General features: G+C 41.5%; 1 protein-coding gene across 6 annotated transcripts in view; it reads right to left on the reverse strand.

The window, feature by feature from the left end:
- The window catches only part of LMO1 (LIM domain only 1), a 119,947-nt gene that overhangs the window by 24,537 nt on the left and 78,208 nt on the right, over positions 1-17,202 (reverse strand). For all 6 annotated transcript variants that reach the window (XM_077321711.1, XM_077321715.1, XM_077321710.1 and 3 more), the window contains exon 2: positions 11,394-11,607. In XM_077321711.1, coding sequence (XP_077177826.1) covers positions 11,394-11,607 — 214 coding nt within the window. The remainder of the gene's footprint in view (positions 1-11,393; positions 11,608-17,202) is intronic.

Below are 17,202 nucleotides of genomic sequence, written 5' to 3' on the forward strand. Positions count from 1 at the left end.
TTTGTACTTTTTATATTTGTGTGCCACTAGTTTTCTGAATAAATGTTCAACTTTAAACCTATACCTGTTTATTTCTCATTGCTCTTAAGTACAGCGTTGCCCAAATCTGAAACGCTGAAACATGTGCTAGCATGCTTGACATGCAAAAGGGCCATGCTCCTATGGTTGAGGGATACATACATGTAGGACATTTGGATCACACCAATATGGTCCCAGGTATGCCAGAGTTCCATTCCACTTTTTCAAAGTTTTCATTTTTAAAAGATATATACAATGGGAATAAAGTTGTTATATAATTTAGAGTGCTTAAATTCAATCACAGGACTGAGGTTTCAGGTCTCAGTATTAACATTTAGTGCAAAATGCTAAACACCTGGGGTGTAGCTACTCCAACTGGCATTAATACAAAACTTGAGTTTCACAGATGCTATGCAAACACACATGCACAGGGCAGAGGTCTCTTTGGAGATTTAAAAAAATTATCAGTAGCAAAACAGCAAGTCTAAATGTGCCAGAGGCAGGTTAGAACATCAAACGACTGTGAGATTTAGTCCACGCAAGCTTTTCACTTAATCACAAGGCTTTAGGAAATAATAAAAAGTCAACTAACAAACCAAGTGCCATCACTTTCTGTCTTTTGAGTGCAAAGAATCCTCTTACTAGACAGCCTCAGTGTATTTTAGGACAGTCTTTGCTTTTTCAAGTTGCAGACAGTGTAATTTAACTCATCTCCAGCACATTACACAACAGTGTCTTCCAGTGGAAGATTCTGTACAGCAGAATGGGTTTTAAATGTCTGCTCAGCTTTTATGGATAGTGTGAAGGGAAAAGGAGAGAAACAGAGATGTTCTATGGGAAGGTCTACCAGTCTCCTTATGCTAGCAGGGCTGCAGCTCTAATTGTAACACTGTGACATGGCATGCCCACATTTAACACCAACGATGAATGGCACTCATAGTGCTGCTTAGGGATAACACAGTCAGCTCATAACACCATTCAAAGCATTACTCAGCTGGTGGGCAGGAGATACTAGGGATTGATCCTACTTCTCTTGTCTGATTGGTCTTTAGAGTAGTTTCAAGGAAGGAATTTCAGTATAGAAACACACCTAACCTTGCTACAGATGGACTGGGGAACCCTTCATTATCTTTAGGAATTCCCATTTGCTGCCTTATTTTGCAACAGACTTGCAACAAATGGTCTTCCAGAGTGCAGTAGGCTGACGTGAATCAGGGCAGGTAAGCAAGTGGCAAGAGCAAAGGCAAACAGGCAAGAGTTTGGACAGGTACAAGGAAGGAAGGAGTAAGGTAGCGCAGAGAAGAAAACAGGCATTGGCCGGCATAAGCTAAGGCAACAACAGCAAGCTTTTTGGTAACTGTTCAACCAAGAAAGTTTTAAAGCTTTCGTAGGCTTATATAAGAATCTGGGATCCCTGCTGTTTCTGATGACCTTGTTAAAGTTTTGGCTCCTCTCAAGAGTTACTATACCTCATCTTTCTGGGAAAGACTGGAGAGAGGCAGACCACAGGCTACTCATTGTATCCTACTTCATGGTTAATGGTCTACTGGCTCACTGGGGGCAGAGTCTACAAGTGATTGCAGTAGCAGGATCACAGGTCTACTATGAAGTGCTCGGATGGATCTTTGCTTTGGAAATATCAGGGCCAGAGAGGGATTCCTTATCATCTGAAGAGTCTGCCACAATGGAATTGAGGTGAACCATGACATCAAACAACATCGAATGCTTTGATCTATGATTGGAGTCAACTTGTCACCACCTGTTCATACACAGTAATACTTTACTCCATACATAGTGCTAGTTTTTGTTATTGTTTGTTGCCATATGACTTTTCTTCATCCCATATTTTCAAGGAAAGTAGATGGGGGGCAATATTGTCAGTGCTAACAGTTCAGTTCTGGTTATTCAATATGCCTGAAGTTGTTGGGGCAGTTTCCACTCACCCTTGTCTGTATGTCTGTTGATCCAGTCTGCCTGCCAGTGCTAACCAGGGAATCTGCCCACTCCCCAGTATCGTGCTCTGCTGTACTGTTCCATGCCCAAAGCTGCCCTGGTAGCATTTGCAGTGTTCAGAGTTTATACCGAGACTGCAGAGCAAGTACCTAAGGCCTGGTGCTGTAGTTGTTACTGTGTCCACGTGCCATATCTTCTCACCTCTTTGAGGTTGGCATAAGCACTGGGAATGGGTCAGAGGGCTGGGAAAAGCTTTAGAAGAAGTAGTTTGATTTTTGGCAGTTTTTTAAATGTGTAAAATGACTATTATTTTAAAAACTTTATCAGAGTTCCAAATTCGGAATGTAGACTTTGGTGTTGTACAGACACCTAGCATTTACTTCAAAATGAATGTGTTCTCTTCATATAAATAGATTGATGGCACAACTCTCCTTATTCTGGCTCAGTGATGTCTGCTGTCAATAGTCGTAAACACAAACCACCTGCCTTGGAAAGTGTTTCAGAGTTTCCCAGCCTTTCTTAAGGAATGTAGAAATAGGCCTTCATTTTTTCTTGTATTTATTATTCTTACAAAGCTTTTTTGCCTCTCTGCCCCTTTTGGTGCTCTTGCTGTGTTTCTTTTACAGAATTTTTATGCCAGGTATATATTATGGGCCATTTGTAAGTCATTTATGTTTTATATTATATAGGCAAAAATTGAATTAGAATAGAATAAAATCATAGAGTTGAAAGGAACCATATATGCCTTCTAGTCTAGCTCCCTGCTCAATGCAGGAGCAGCATAAATTGACTGCTATGTAACTCTAACAGGGAAAATTAGAATGAGCTAACAGAAGCTGGCACATAAAAATTGAAACTAATAATATTTTTTTCTAACTCACCCTTCCTGTGAAGCTCAGGGCTGATAGCATCAATCAGTAAAACAGTCATAAATAAAACTAAAAGTGTCCTAAAACAATTAAAACATTTTAGAATGTCCTATGGACACTGGCCAGAGCATTACATACAACTTAAAGAAGCAGCGCACAATTGGAAGATGTAGAGAGAGCTGAGCCATAGGATCACCCAGAGTCAGACATTACTGAATGGCTAACATCATCATCACATGCATCCACCAATTAACGCTGTCACTGAGAAGGGTTTCCATTTTTTGGATGGTTTCATTCTTTCTATGTTTCCCCTTGGTGTCTGAGCAGGTGTTGCCTCCATTGGGTTTCTATAAGAACCCATGCTGCTGCATTTTGAACCAGTTGGAGTGTCAGTCTTAAGGGAAGCCTTGCATAGATAGAGTTATACAGGTCTAACTTGGAGGTGACTGTTGCATCAAGATGCAAGTTGTCATGTCTGATGTAGATGGAAAAATGTCAGGCGAGTGGCATTCGCAATCTGGGCCTCCATTAGCAAGGAGGAGTCCAAGCTCTTAGTGTGCTAGCCCAACCAGAAGGCTGGATTCAGCTTCAGCCAAGCTACTCCACCACAACTACCAAGCAACTAGCCAGCTTATCTGGGGTGATGATGGAGTAAAGATTTTTTCCTCTATCCTTACCACTGCTGTGCTTTGGGATGGGCCAGAGGCTAGGTGGGGTGTGAGCATTCCAGTATCTGTCACTCCTTATTTTGGTCTACCTTTTCCTACCGCCATATTTTCCACATCTCCAAATCACTGGAATCTCCAGCCCGTGGCTGATCTCCCTAGTACCCATCCCTTAATTGCCCCCTTTTTCACCTCTCCCACTTACTACCACACACCTGTACTAATATCCCAACTGCCCACGCCACAGCAGTAACAAGCGCCACACTCTACACTGCAAACCAGCCAAGTACCAGTTTCATATCTTGTAGGTCAGCTGACAGTTTTGATTTTCACAAGACAAAACTGAAAAATAAATAGGGATTTTTTGGGATGCCAAAAGAGTAGTCCTGCAAAAGTTCAGTAGAATTCCTACCCCCTGTAAGTTGAATGTTAGCTGTCCTTTGGGTCTCATTATCCTACAGGGGTGTGATTTACCTCACTTCCTGGTACTTTCTTTTAAGGTGGCAGATGTGGAAAGTGGTCAAGAAGCAGTTTCTGATATCTGGTGAGGCTGCCTGTATTTTCCCTCTAGCTCATCATAGTGATAGTCAATAATAGTTGGCCATATATCCTTAGGAAAACATGTCTCACTAGCCAAGAAATATGGCGCTACCCTTGTTCCAGTTGAAAAAAACCATTCTGTCTTTCCTATCTTCCACAGTTCCATAAAGTTGCAGCTTTCCCCTTAGTCTGGCCTTAGCAGCAGTTTTGTGCACATTCTGTTACAATTTGTAAAGTGCTCCATGATCCCTGTGGATGAAAGGTGTTTACAGTATCTGCTGTGTCTCGTTTGATTACTGTCTGTGCAAAGTAAGTCCTTGATTTTTGAAGTGTACCATTTCTATCTGGAAAAGTACACTCTGTAATACCTGACTTCCATTGGGCTATCATTTGTTAGAAAGCATAGGAGAGTAAAATTAAATAGTCAGACCATAGTAGTTCTTCACATTGACTCTGAAAAATCAAATGTATGTGCCAAATCTAGTAAAACCAGAATTAATCTTTCAGTGCTCAAGAGAAAACTCTCAGCTAAACTAACAACTAAACTCAACTGGTCCAGTTTGCGAGAAGATGAAGACATAGAGCAGGGGTAGTCAAACTGCGGCCCTCCAGTTGTCCGTGGACTACAATTCCCAGGAGCCCCTGCCAGCGAATGCTGGCAGGGGCTCCTGGGAATTGTAGTCCACGGACATCTGGAGGGCCGCAGTTTGACTACCCCTGACATAGAGCATGAGATGGCTGAGTCCTCCACTCACAAGGACTGCCAGTTGAGTCCCTTAGCAGAAATTCTAGAAACTACCATGGAAAACCTCGACTCCTCCTTGTTGACCCAGATTCCACTTGACCTTTGGCATAACAGCTTCTCCTATTATACTCCTGCTATGTTTGCTACCTTGCCTTCTTCACTGCACCTTGATCTACACTATAAATACAAAATGTTGTAAGTTCATCAAGATCAATAATTGTCATACAAGATACTCTCTTGTTCCATTGAATATTAGCACCACAACTATTAATTTTTCCATTAAAGGTTTATGTAGAATATGCTATTCAAGAAGCTGTGAGCGTCACTTCCTATGACGGAAGTTAAACTCTTACTTGGCATATGATGTTCCAGTGCCCTATCAGGTATCAGAAGTACTATCAGAATATGGAGCTTTGCATTTCCCTGCTATTGCCCACATTCTCTCACTTTAAGTCAGAAATAAAACATCACAGATGTTGAATGGGACTGAAGTATCCCAAGGCTGGTAGAAAGGAACATCATGCTTGCTGAATCTCACTGAAGTCCCTTAACAACAACCTTAATGTGGTTCCCAGTGATTGTTGACATATTTGAGTGCAAAAGCACATTTTATAAACATGCATTTGGAAAAAGAAAACTGACATTTGTATGCATCCGCATTCTAGATGGAAGATTTTAGAGGTTTATTTTTAAATGTAAAGATATCCCCTGTGCAAGCACCGGGTCATGTCTGACCCTTGGGGTGACGCCCTCTAGCGTTTTCATGGCAGACTCAATACAGGGTGGTTTGCCAGTGCCTTCCCCAATCATTACCATTTACCCCCCAGCAAGCTGGGTACTCATTTTACCAACCTCGGAAGGATGGAAGGCTGAGTCAACCTTGAGCCAGCTGCTGGGATCAAACTCCCAGCCTCATGGACATAGCTTCAGACAGCATGTCGGCTGCCTTACCACTCTGCGCCACAAGAGGCTCTGGTTTATTTTTAATGGAGCCTAAAAGAAATAATGGCCCAGGCTAGCCTGATCTCATCAGATATAGGGGTAGGGCACACAGTGGTTAGTACTTGGATGGGAGATCATCAAGGAAGCCCACGGTTGCTATGCAGAGGCAAGCAATAGCAAAACCACCTCTGTTCATCTCTTGCCTTGAAAACCCTACAGGGTTGCCGTATGTCAGCTGCAACTTATGCCCCCACGGGGCACTTTGCGCTAATCTACTGGAAGTCCCTGCCCCCCCAAAAGCATTCCTGCCCTTGACCAAGGCCAGGGCCTTTTCGGTCCTGGCCCCAACCTGGTGGAATGAGCTCCTGGGAGAGCTGAGGGCCCTAATGGAGCTATCAGAGTTCTGCAGGACCTGCAAAATTGAACTCTTCCACCAGGTCTTTGATTGAAGTCACAGTCAGAAACTATGGGGGACCCTCCCCAGGTTACGCAATAACGTCCAGTGTACCACACTCTGGGAGGTGGATGGCTACATGGATTGCGGGGGGATTATACTGCCAATCTTGTTTTATCCTCTTTTATCTTTGTTTTGTTGTTTGTTATGTTTTAGGGGGGAGTCATATTGTACCCCATTACAAGTCTCCGGAGAGTGGTGGGCTAAAAATCTAAGGAATAAATAAATAAACTTGATGGCAATTTCAACCACCAAGAGAAATAGCAAGTAATTATTAACAACTTTTGACATGTTACTGAGCAGAGTCCAGGAACAGATATCTGGGATAGATTCTTTTTGAAAGCAATGAAATAAGATCTGGCTGTGAGTAACTTAAGTCTCATCAGACAAAGGTTCCAATTAGTCATAATAGTGAAGAGCTTTCATAAGACAGTCCACACAGTTAAATATACAAATTTAATTTGCTATTTAAGAAGAAATTTTCAAACTACTCAAGCATGGAAAAGGAGGAGAGGGAGAAGAAGAAAATTGTGTAAGTTGCCTTAGGTCCCCTTTAGGGAGGAAGGCAGGGCACAACTGAAAATAAAAATAAGAGTGCAAGTTTCAGATACGTGTGAAACTCAGTCATTCCACTAGACAGGAGTCATGCAAATCTTTTCTTACATGGACAGCGCAAAAAGTTCTTTCTTGCTGTGTCTCTCCTCCACCTGCCTTCAGGTGAGAGCTCATGTAAACCTCTGAAGCACTAAACCTGGAAGTATCTGATGGTGTAGCTGGGAGAAGCTGGTGGATAGAAGATCCTCTTTTGGGGAGTATATTTGATTAGATAGCATGCTGATTCCATACAAATCTATGGTTCTTTGATATAAAAGGAAAACATGAGAATACCGAAAAACTCTGATGTAAGGATAACCTCTCTTCCAAATTACATGATGGTTATTTATCTCTAGAACACTTTTATATCAGTGGCTTTTAAGGATCCTGAACAACCATTCAAGCACAGATGTTTCTAGTTGTCTCCCCCATCTAGGACTTGAACTGGCCCTCATCTCTCCATGCTGGTGTGAGTGATGACATTTTCTACCCTGTGTGTCAGCAAACCTGCAGCTCTTGTATATGGGCATGTTGACACTTAAAAACAGTAAAAATGCATCTGAAATAGCAAGGGGATCTGAGCTAAAGAATCCTTTTTCACTTGTACCATATAGGATGCATCCTTAGCAAGAGCAATTCAAATCTCTGGTTCAACTACAGTAGCCGCTTTGCATTGCCTGGAACCAAGTCTCAGAAGATATCTGAAAGATAAAATCCTGAAGAATCCCTGAGAAACTACCCTATTTAAAACAAACAAACACAACCTGCCTGCAGAGAAGTATTTTACTGAATCAGTCATCTTGATTTTGTCTTACTATAAAAATACTGAAAGATCTCTTTCAGTCCATCTAATACAGACCACTGCAATGAGCATTAACCATTGGATCTAAAATATTTCTAAATGATGATTACCCAGCCATTTTACAGTCTTGATTCCCATGATCATTGCTGAGTTTGGAAACTCTAGTTTTGGTATGGCCAAGTGGTATTGTAGTTGTTTGTGTTTAACACAGCCACATTACTAGCTGTACAATTAATCATGGATCCATTCTTTACAGAAACAACAATTTGGATCCTGAATGGCCTTTCTACTCCTGGTAAGAATTTCTGCAATTTTGCTGGTTCTCTCCTCTCACAGAAACCTTCTCATTTGGAACTTTGCATTAGTCTCAGGAGCAGGGGGCACAGATGACTGTAGCACAATATGGGAGGTGGAAAAGTTACCATTGAATACTGGGTATAATTATTTTGTCTTTAGAGATTTTAAAATTATTATGTCACATATAATTTAAAAATTGTTCAGTGACAAATCAATGGCATACTGTTGAAGAACTGATTCCTATACAATATCCTGCTGATTCACAGGAAAATATCCTGCTGATTCACAGGAAAATACAAACCAACCACCTTTGATCTCCATCTAGATAAAGACACTACCTAACGAACTTGCATTCCAACACGTCATTATACGCTTCAATGAGAGCTACTCATTATATATCCTAGTTTCATAGTCCAATTATGTCCTTTAATGTTAATGCTCTATACAGGTTTTTCATTTCTGCCATCTTCAAAATGCCAACATGTTTTGATAATACATTCTTCTCATGACAGAGAATTTTAATCTCTCAGACTATTTCCTTCCTGTAGTCTGGAATACTACCACCCAGTCTATTTATTCCTGCCTCACCAGACTCCCAATATTAAATCTGATGTTCTCAAAGGACAGAAACAATCTGCTGTAAATCAGCATAACATAACGGATGAATACAAACTCATTATGTTCCCTCTAGTTGCTAGATGCATATTGATTGATCAAGTCTTGCATCCTTGAATAACATATGGAACTTTCATCTTACACGTTTGTGTTCCAAATAAAGAATCTGAATTCAGTTTCAAATACCTCAGTTCTGTATTATTATATCAGGTTTACCACCAGATGACTATCCAAAGCTACTTTTTAAGACTCATTTGGATTGTCCCAGGATCAAGACTTATATACTCCTTATCCTGCTTACCCCTTTCTCTTTTTACAGCTAGGAAATGTAAAAAGACCAAAAGGAGGTTCTGCAGTTATGGGAATTCCCCTTATCCTGAAACATAAAAACATATTTGAGGCTTGGTTTTTCACTTCACATTACCAGGAGAGATTCTACATTCATATAATTATTAAGTAGCCCTTTATTACTTTCTTATTCCTGTGTAAAGAGACAAGGATAGAGCCCAAATGTAGTCAAATACCTAACAGCCCTCTTGGAAATGTGTGGGGATCTTTTATAGTAAAAATAAAAGAAAAAAGATGATGGCCCCTTCCATCATCTTCGGAACCTCTTTAAGGACTGGAGATGTCCCGGAGGACTGGAAAAGAGCAAACGTTATTCCGATCTTCAAAAAAGGGAGGAAGGATGACCCGGGAAACTACAGACCAGTGAGTCTGACCTCTGTTGTGGGGAAGATAATGGAGCAGATATTAAAGGGAGCGATCTGCAAACATCTGGAGGACAATTTGGTGATCCAAGGAAGTCAGCATGGATTTGTCTCCAACAGGTCCTGCCAGACCAACCTAGTTTCCTTTTTTGACCAAGTAACAGGTTTGCTGGATCGGGGAAATTTGGTTGATGTCATTTACTTGGATTTTAGTAAAGCTTTTGACAAGGTTCCCCATGATGTTCTGATGGATAAATTGAAGGACTGCAATCTGGATTTTCAGATCATTAGGTGGATAGGGAATTGGTTAGAGAACCGCACTCAAAGAGTTGTTGTCAATGGTGTTTCATCAGACTGGAGAGAGGTGAGTAGCGGGGTACCTCAGGGTTCGGTGCTCGGCCCGGTACTTTTTAACATATTTATTAATGATCTAGATGAGGGGGTGGAGGGACTACTCATCAAGTTTGCAGATGACACCAAATTGGGAGGACTGGCAAATACTCCGGAAGATAGAGACAGAGTTCAACGAGATCTGAACACAATGGAAAAATGGGCAAATGAGAACAAGATGCAGTTTAATAAAGATAAGTGTAAAGTTCTGTATCTGGGTCAGAAAAATGAAAAGCACGCCTACTGGATGGGGGATACACTTCTAGGTAACACTGTGTGTGAACGAGACCTTGGGGTACTTGTGGATTGTAAACTAAACATGAGCAGGCAGTGTGATGCAGCGGTTAAAAAGGCAAATGCCATTTTGGGCTGTATCAACAGGGGCATCACATCAAAATCACAAGATGTCATAGTCCCATTGTATACGGCACTGGTCAGACCACACCTGGAGTACTGTGTGCAGTTCTGGAGGCCTCACTTCAAGAAGGACGTAGATAAAATTGAAAGGGTACAGAGGAGAGCGACGAAGATGATCTGGGGCCAAGGGACCAAGCCCTATGAAGATAGGTTGAGGGACTTGGGAATGTTCAGCCTGGAGAAAAGGAGGTTGAGAGGGGACATGATAGCCCTCTTTAAGTATTTGAAAGGTTGTCACTTGGAGGAGGGCAGGATGCTGTTTCTGTTGGCTGCAGAGGAGAGGACATGCAGTAATGGGTTTAAACTTCAAGTACAACGACATAGGCTAGATATCAGGAAAAAAAATTCACAGTCAGAGTAGTTCAGCAGTGGAATAGGCTGCCTAAGGAGGTAGTGAGGTCCCCCTTACTGGCAGTCTTCAAGCAAAGGTTGGATACACACTTTTCTTGGATGCTTTAGGATGCTTTGGGTTGATCCTGCGTTGAGCAAGGGGTTGGACTAGATGGCCTGTATGGCCCCTTCCAACTCTATGATTCTATGATTCTAAGTGTAGGATGCATCAAGATATACAAGAAACTAAAATTAAATAACATGTATGTCAAGAATCAACACTACACATAAATACAACTGGCCCTTAAGTATTCTTCATCTTATCCATTTGGTGCCTCTTAATAATTTTGAAACAGCCGTGAGGGACGAACGGTCTGGCCTCTCCAGGGCGCAGCCAGCTGGCCCTGCCCCTACAGCTCCTGCCCTCCCTCACCAAGCCCTCACCCCTTGCATCACAGACATGCCTACCTGTTAGAGCCAGGCACGTCTGTGACTCCGCCGCTCCACTTGCAGGGCCTCAGGTAAGGGCCTGGCCATGGGAGTTGGGTGGGGAAGAGGGAGCGCTTCCCAAAGGTCTGGAAAGCACACCCGGGGCCTCGCAGAGGCCCCGGGTATGCTTTCCAGGCCCCCAGGAAGCCATCCAGCTGTGTGGGGGGGAGGGAGCGCTTCCCAAAGGCCTCGCTGTGGCCCCAGGTGTGCTTTCCAGGCCCCCGTGAAGCCATCTGGCCATGGGGGGGTGAAGGACAGGGAGAGCTTCCCAAAGGCATGGAAAGCATACCCAGGGCCTCGCTGAGGCCCTGGGTGTGCTTGCCAGGCCCCCAGGAAGCACTCCCTCTCCCCCACCACCCCAACCCCCTCTTGCCCTCAGTGCTTCCTGGCGGCCTGGAAAGCGGACGGGAAGTTCACGAGGAGGACCCTTTCAAAGCCCATTCTTATGAATGGGCTTTGAAGCTAGTACAGGCATAATTGTAACAGTAGTAGTTAGAAAAAAGAGAGGTGGTAGTTAACATGATGTTGCACAAGCAGAACCTGCAGCAAAGATCCGCATTTACCTCAGGTAATCCCTGCGGCAGAGAATGAGATTTGCCTTCGTGTAAAGTGTTGATCCAACCTCTCCCAGGCGACAGTCGCAGCAGGCACACTTTAAACAATCCTCATGCCAATACTTATCCAGAGCCTTCAGAAGATATCGGTCTTTGATCTTGCGGTTGCAGCCAGCACAGCCCTTTTGCTTCCCCTTTGGTTGTACAGATAGCATTGGCACACCTAGAAACAAAAACACACTAATGAGAAGATTACCCATGATCTACTGAGAAGGCACTCTCAAGGCTCACATGAAATATCCCTGGTATTGAATGCTTCTGGAGTCTTGGTTTAGTAAACTGAAATAATTTTTGGCAAAGTGAAAGAGGACTTGATGGTTTCATTGTGGTCCAAGCAATGTGATTAGTTTCATGGATATAGCAATTCCTTCCCCTGTAACTAAATATTTGTACTCCCACCAATTTTGCTTAATTAAATCTCCACTCTGGAAAATAAATGGATTCCTGTATTAATTTCTGGGCTTAATGACTGTTGCTAACCCATTTTCTGAAGTTGTTAACTATTACAACTCACCTGTCATATCAAAATGCAAAACCAGAAAGGGAAACCAAAACCCAACTTAACCAGAAAAGTTAGGAACCCAAAGGTTGAGCTGCAAAAATAATATTTAAAATTTTCAGATATTTATTACATAAAGTGCACTAGTCCAACAGATTAAAAACATCACATTTCTAACTACACATGGAATAGACCAACACAGAATGGACGAAACGTGTTTTGACCTCTTGGGGTCTTTCTCAGTGGTCAAGTCAATTCTTTATTATTACGGTACTAGACCAGTAGTCAAATTACAAGGTACATAAAAACATCTGGCATTAACAAGATAAAAGAATCATTGATAACTTAAATATTATAAAAGATAAAAACATTCCAGCTATAAGAACCATTATGGTTTTAAAACTCACAAGCATTATCTCAAGCAACTGAGACTATCTCTACCTAAGTTGCTCCGAATCCAACCAGCTCTTCCTTGTTTTGATTGCTCTCCAAGCAAATCTGGCCACAACAGAAGTTATTTCTGTGCTTTTGTCTGACAACATGTCTGTGATTGCCTCTGAGTTGGGCTTATTCTGTAGGGAAGATATAAGTTCTCCCCTGAATTGATCGTATAGCCTACATTGGAGTAATACATGTTCAGATGTCTCAATGCTCCCATCCTGGCAGATGCATAATCGATCACAGATGGGTATTTTTTTGAATAAGCCTTCCCTAAAAGCGGATGGGAGCATGTTATATCGTAAGAGAGTAAATGATCTCCTATGTTCTGGGAAAACAAGATTAGATAAATAAGGTAACGGCCTCAAATTATTAAGCGGAGGCATTGGAAAAAGTGGATTTTTTACTTGATTGAAATCCTGTTGGCGATGGATATCGGTGGTCAAATTATTGAGTATTATTTTATGGGGGGTTTTAATGGGGAATTTTAATGGTTTAATGCAGGGGTAGTCAATCTGGGGTCCTCCAGCAAACACTGGCAGGGGCTCATGGGAATTGTAGTCCATGAACATCTGGAGGACCACAGGTTGACTACCCCTGGTTTAATGTATTGATTTGTATTTGAAATGTTATAAACTGCTGCAAGCTGGTTCTCCAAGAGCAGCAGTTATACAAATCTAAATAATAATAATAACAACAACAACAACAATAATAACAACAACAACAACAATAATAATAGTGAGTAATGCACTAATGCATTAAATCAAAGGGCTTGCTGGGTGGCGAAGAAAAATCTGTTAGGTGCTGCTCCAACTAGTCTTTCTAATGTAATGATATCTGATTTGGAGCCCACCCTCTAAAATATGTACTTCCAGAGGCAACCACTTTCTGCTAATATCCTGCTCGAAATCACCAGTGCATTGCCACGTGTGTCAGAAAAAGCTTTGACAAGCTTTGTGCATTCCTCACAATAATTTTGGATTCCCAACGTTCATATCGAAAACCATATTAAGGAAAAGAGAAATTAGACTGCATTTCAACAGCTGGCTTTGTACATATAAAACAGATCTATTTTTCCCCGTTTGGGAAGATCAACTTGATGGTGGTGGTGGTGGTCGTGAGTCAACAGCATAAAAAGAGACTATATTTCTTCCAGGCTGAGCCCCTTTTCTCAGCTTGAGACACCTTTGTTTCTTTTACAGAAATTATAACTATTACTGGACTTTATCACATTTTAATTGTTTTTACTTTATTAGTAGTTTTGATTTTTATAACCCATCATGATTGGCAGAGAGTTGTAAAGGTAAAGGTATCCCCTGTGCAAGCACCAGGTCATGTCTGACCCTTGGGGTGACACCCTCTAGCGTTTTCATGGCAGACTCAATATGGGGTGGTTTGTCCATGCCTTCCCCAGTCATGACCGTTTACCCCCCAGCAGCAAGCTGGGTACTCATTTTACAAACCTCAGAAGGATGGAAGGCTGAGTCAACCTTGAACCGGCTGCTGGGATCGAACTCCCAGCCTCATGGGCAGACGGCTTCAGACAGCATATTTGCCGCCTTACCACTCTGCGCCACAAGAGGCTCGGCGGAGAGTTGAAATATCAATAAATGCCGTGCCTTGCCATTTAGCCAAGTGAAAGGAATGAAGGCCCTGGTATTCTCTGAATTTTATTTCTCAAGGCCACTAAATCTAATGATGTTACTGAACAATGCTGCACCACTCTGATTATCTTCTTGCCATGAGGGTCAATTGGCAGGCATTGCAAAATCTGATAAAGTATTATTTGCCTCCTAATGCCACCAATAACTTTTGAACAAACCAAATGGAAAGGGCACATATCCTGACTGAGCCCCACAGTTCCCTTGCCTGAACACAAGAAGCAAATGACAAAGTGCATTGGTAAATAACTGTAAATGAATTATCTGTCCACTAGTTATTTGTGCAGCAATAAATGTGCCAGTGGCCTGAAAGGCAATTCAGTATAGAATGTGTTGCTTTCCTATTTTCCAGGGGGTAGATCAGGTGTAGTCAAACTGCGGCCCTCCAGATGTCCATGGACTACAATTCCCAGGAGCCCCCTGCCAGCGATCTGGCAGGGGGCTCCTGGGAATTGTAGTCCATGGACATCTGGAGGGCCGCAGTTTGACTACCCCTGGGGTAGATATTGCTCATGTCTTCGGTAGAAGCAAGCTACATTCCTATTTTGAATATTTTGGTTCAACAAATTTCCCCACCACTAGAACCACTTACAATAGGGTTCAGGTCTACCATTTTGGAAGAATTTTATAGATTTGTTTTGAAATGCGTGGATGAATTATTCAAATAACAATATATCAGAAATGCTCCATGGGGCGTGTTTTAGAGAAATGTCCCAAATTCACTTTTGAAATGAGTGTTTTAAAAGGACTGATGCTCTTCTACATTAAAAAGAAGTTCAGTTCCAGCTCACACATATTTCACTTGGGATGAAATTATTGTTCGTATGAAAGTAAAAAAGAAAACTCACTTGACAAGCTGAAGTACAAGAGGGTATTCTTTTCTTTCTTTCTTTTTTTAAAATGAAAGCAGGAAAAAATATATAATGGAATTATTAACAGACCCTTAACCACAGTGGTTCTAGTTAGTGCTGCTAAAGTAAGTGACATTTTCTGTTTTCCTTAAAAGCAAGGGTGACCTGAGGGTAGCAAATGCTCAACACATAAAGCCCACCATTCTTACAGTAATAATTGCTTTGTCAGAACTGCAAGCGGACAACAACAGCACTTAAGACTCTTCAAGACAAACAGGGAGGTATTGATCCATTTGTTATCAAAATGGTCTTAGTACTATGGAGACAGGTCAAGTAACATTCAAAAACCCTTGAGAGGCTTAAAGAGCCCTCCTCACCAAGCCTGCTACAGTCACAAAACCTACTTTCAGTATAAATTCCAGCTACTTTGTACCCTAGTTTGCAAAAAATTATAAACCTTGCCAAACTCATATGAAGAAGAAAGGAATCTAATAATTGAACAACCCCTATGTGTTTAGCGTGCAGCTTTGTGTAGTTTTGCTTTCAGATTCTTTTTGGTTTTGCGACCCTACTGATGTTTAAGCTTCTTGTCCCCCTTGTCTCCTCTCAAACTCATATGAACAAGGAAAAATATAACCCTCTCTCAAAAGAAGACACACAATCAATCATACCAAATAAATCTTATCAGTGAGCTGAAATACACAGATACATGCAATAACCACTGAAAAACATCTCCCAATGTTATTTATTTCCTGTTTTCTTTTCAAAGAGTTCAAAGTTGTGAATAGTACCACATCTTATCCTCACATTGACCATTTATGCACTGGAGGTTTCATACTGGGCTGCAGGCTGGAGCTTTAGTCATGGCAGGTTGCTCCACCTGTTCCTGCACCCATATGGGGGAGCATTTAGCCTGGTGTACCTCATCCACCCCCGATCTGTGCTCCTGACAGGAGGGTGGGGCAGTGAAGTTCCCAGTTCATAAACGGTCATTGTCTGTAAGACTGGATAGGTTAAAATAATTTTGACATGTCCAAGGCCATTCAACCGGTTCCACTGTGTAAAGGAAGTTGACACAAGTCTTCCATTCACTATAGCTTACTGTGGTACAATGGTCAGCTTATGAATGACTGTGGCCCTGTATACTTTAGCTGTGATCCTATAGAAACTTCTTTAAAAGTTTCATTGCAATCAATAGGAGTTATTTTCAATTATATTTGATTGGAAGCGACTCGGGTGTCTATTTGTGTTTGCATTACTGCATTTACTTTGGTACTTTTCAGTTATTTTAGTTGGCTAATAAACCCAACAGCCCAATTTTTTGAAGTCTTAAAGTCTTTTTGGGGGTATTTTAATGGGGATAAGACTATTGTGACCCGCCATGAGCCTACGGGGAGTGGCGGGAAATAAATCTAATTAATAATAATAATAATAATAATAATAATAATAATAATAATAATAATAATAATAATAATAATAATTATTATTATTATTATTATTTTCGATAGAGAACGGTTGTCAATGAGATGGCCGACTGGGTGTCTTCCAACTGTAAGAAGCTCTGATGGGAGACCAGTAATGTAATGGAAAATGCTGATATATAGTTTAAGAATAGTTAAAAATTTGGATCCTGCCGGCTTTTCCCCTGATCCAAGGGGGGGGGGGTTCTTTTGACCAGGTGATGATGAGGATAATGGACAAAAGCAATGTGTGACAAGAACTGTACTAAGGATTGAACAAGAATTGAGCAAGATCGAGAGAATCTATATACAGCAGGAGAGACCTAACCATTTATTCAAGTAGGTTTGTAAACCATTTATACAATGCAACCCTATTACCTGTGTAGAAAAGACACTTTGTGGAAAGCCAGAAGAGTGGGGGCTTTCTTGACAGACTTGGGCAGGCCACTCCATAAAGTGGAGACCACAATAGAGAAAACATGTGTATGGCCAATTGCTGACTTAACCTATATCCTAAATTTGGCTTCCCAAGGTGGCTGAATTTCTCCATTTGTGTAGTTTTGCTCAAATCAGAAATGTTTTGAAGGAATGAAAAATCTGAGTTTTTTGTTTTAAGGGGGGGGGATGAAATACCTAATTCATACCCATGTAACAATTTGACAGTGATTTCTTCATTTTTACCAAGTGACGCAACATTTTGATAATTTGCTCCAACCCAGAGAGTAAAAAGTTTTAAAAACAACACCTTCAGAGGAAACATGTTGGAGAAAAAACAAGTTGGAGGAAAAAAAATAGATACCATGACAATAGTTATGTACCTAATTACAGCTGTGCTAATGGAAGGTGCCA

Source organism: Paroedura picta, chromosome 2 (assembly GCF_049243985.1).
Source record: "Paroedura picta isolate Pp20150507F chromosome 2, Ppicta_v3.0, whole genome shotgun sequence".
NCBI classification, from domain to species: Eukaryota; Metazoa; Chordata; class Lepidosauria; order Squamata; family Gekkonidae; genus Paroedura; species Paroedura picta.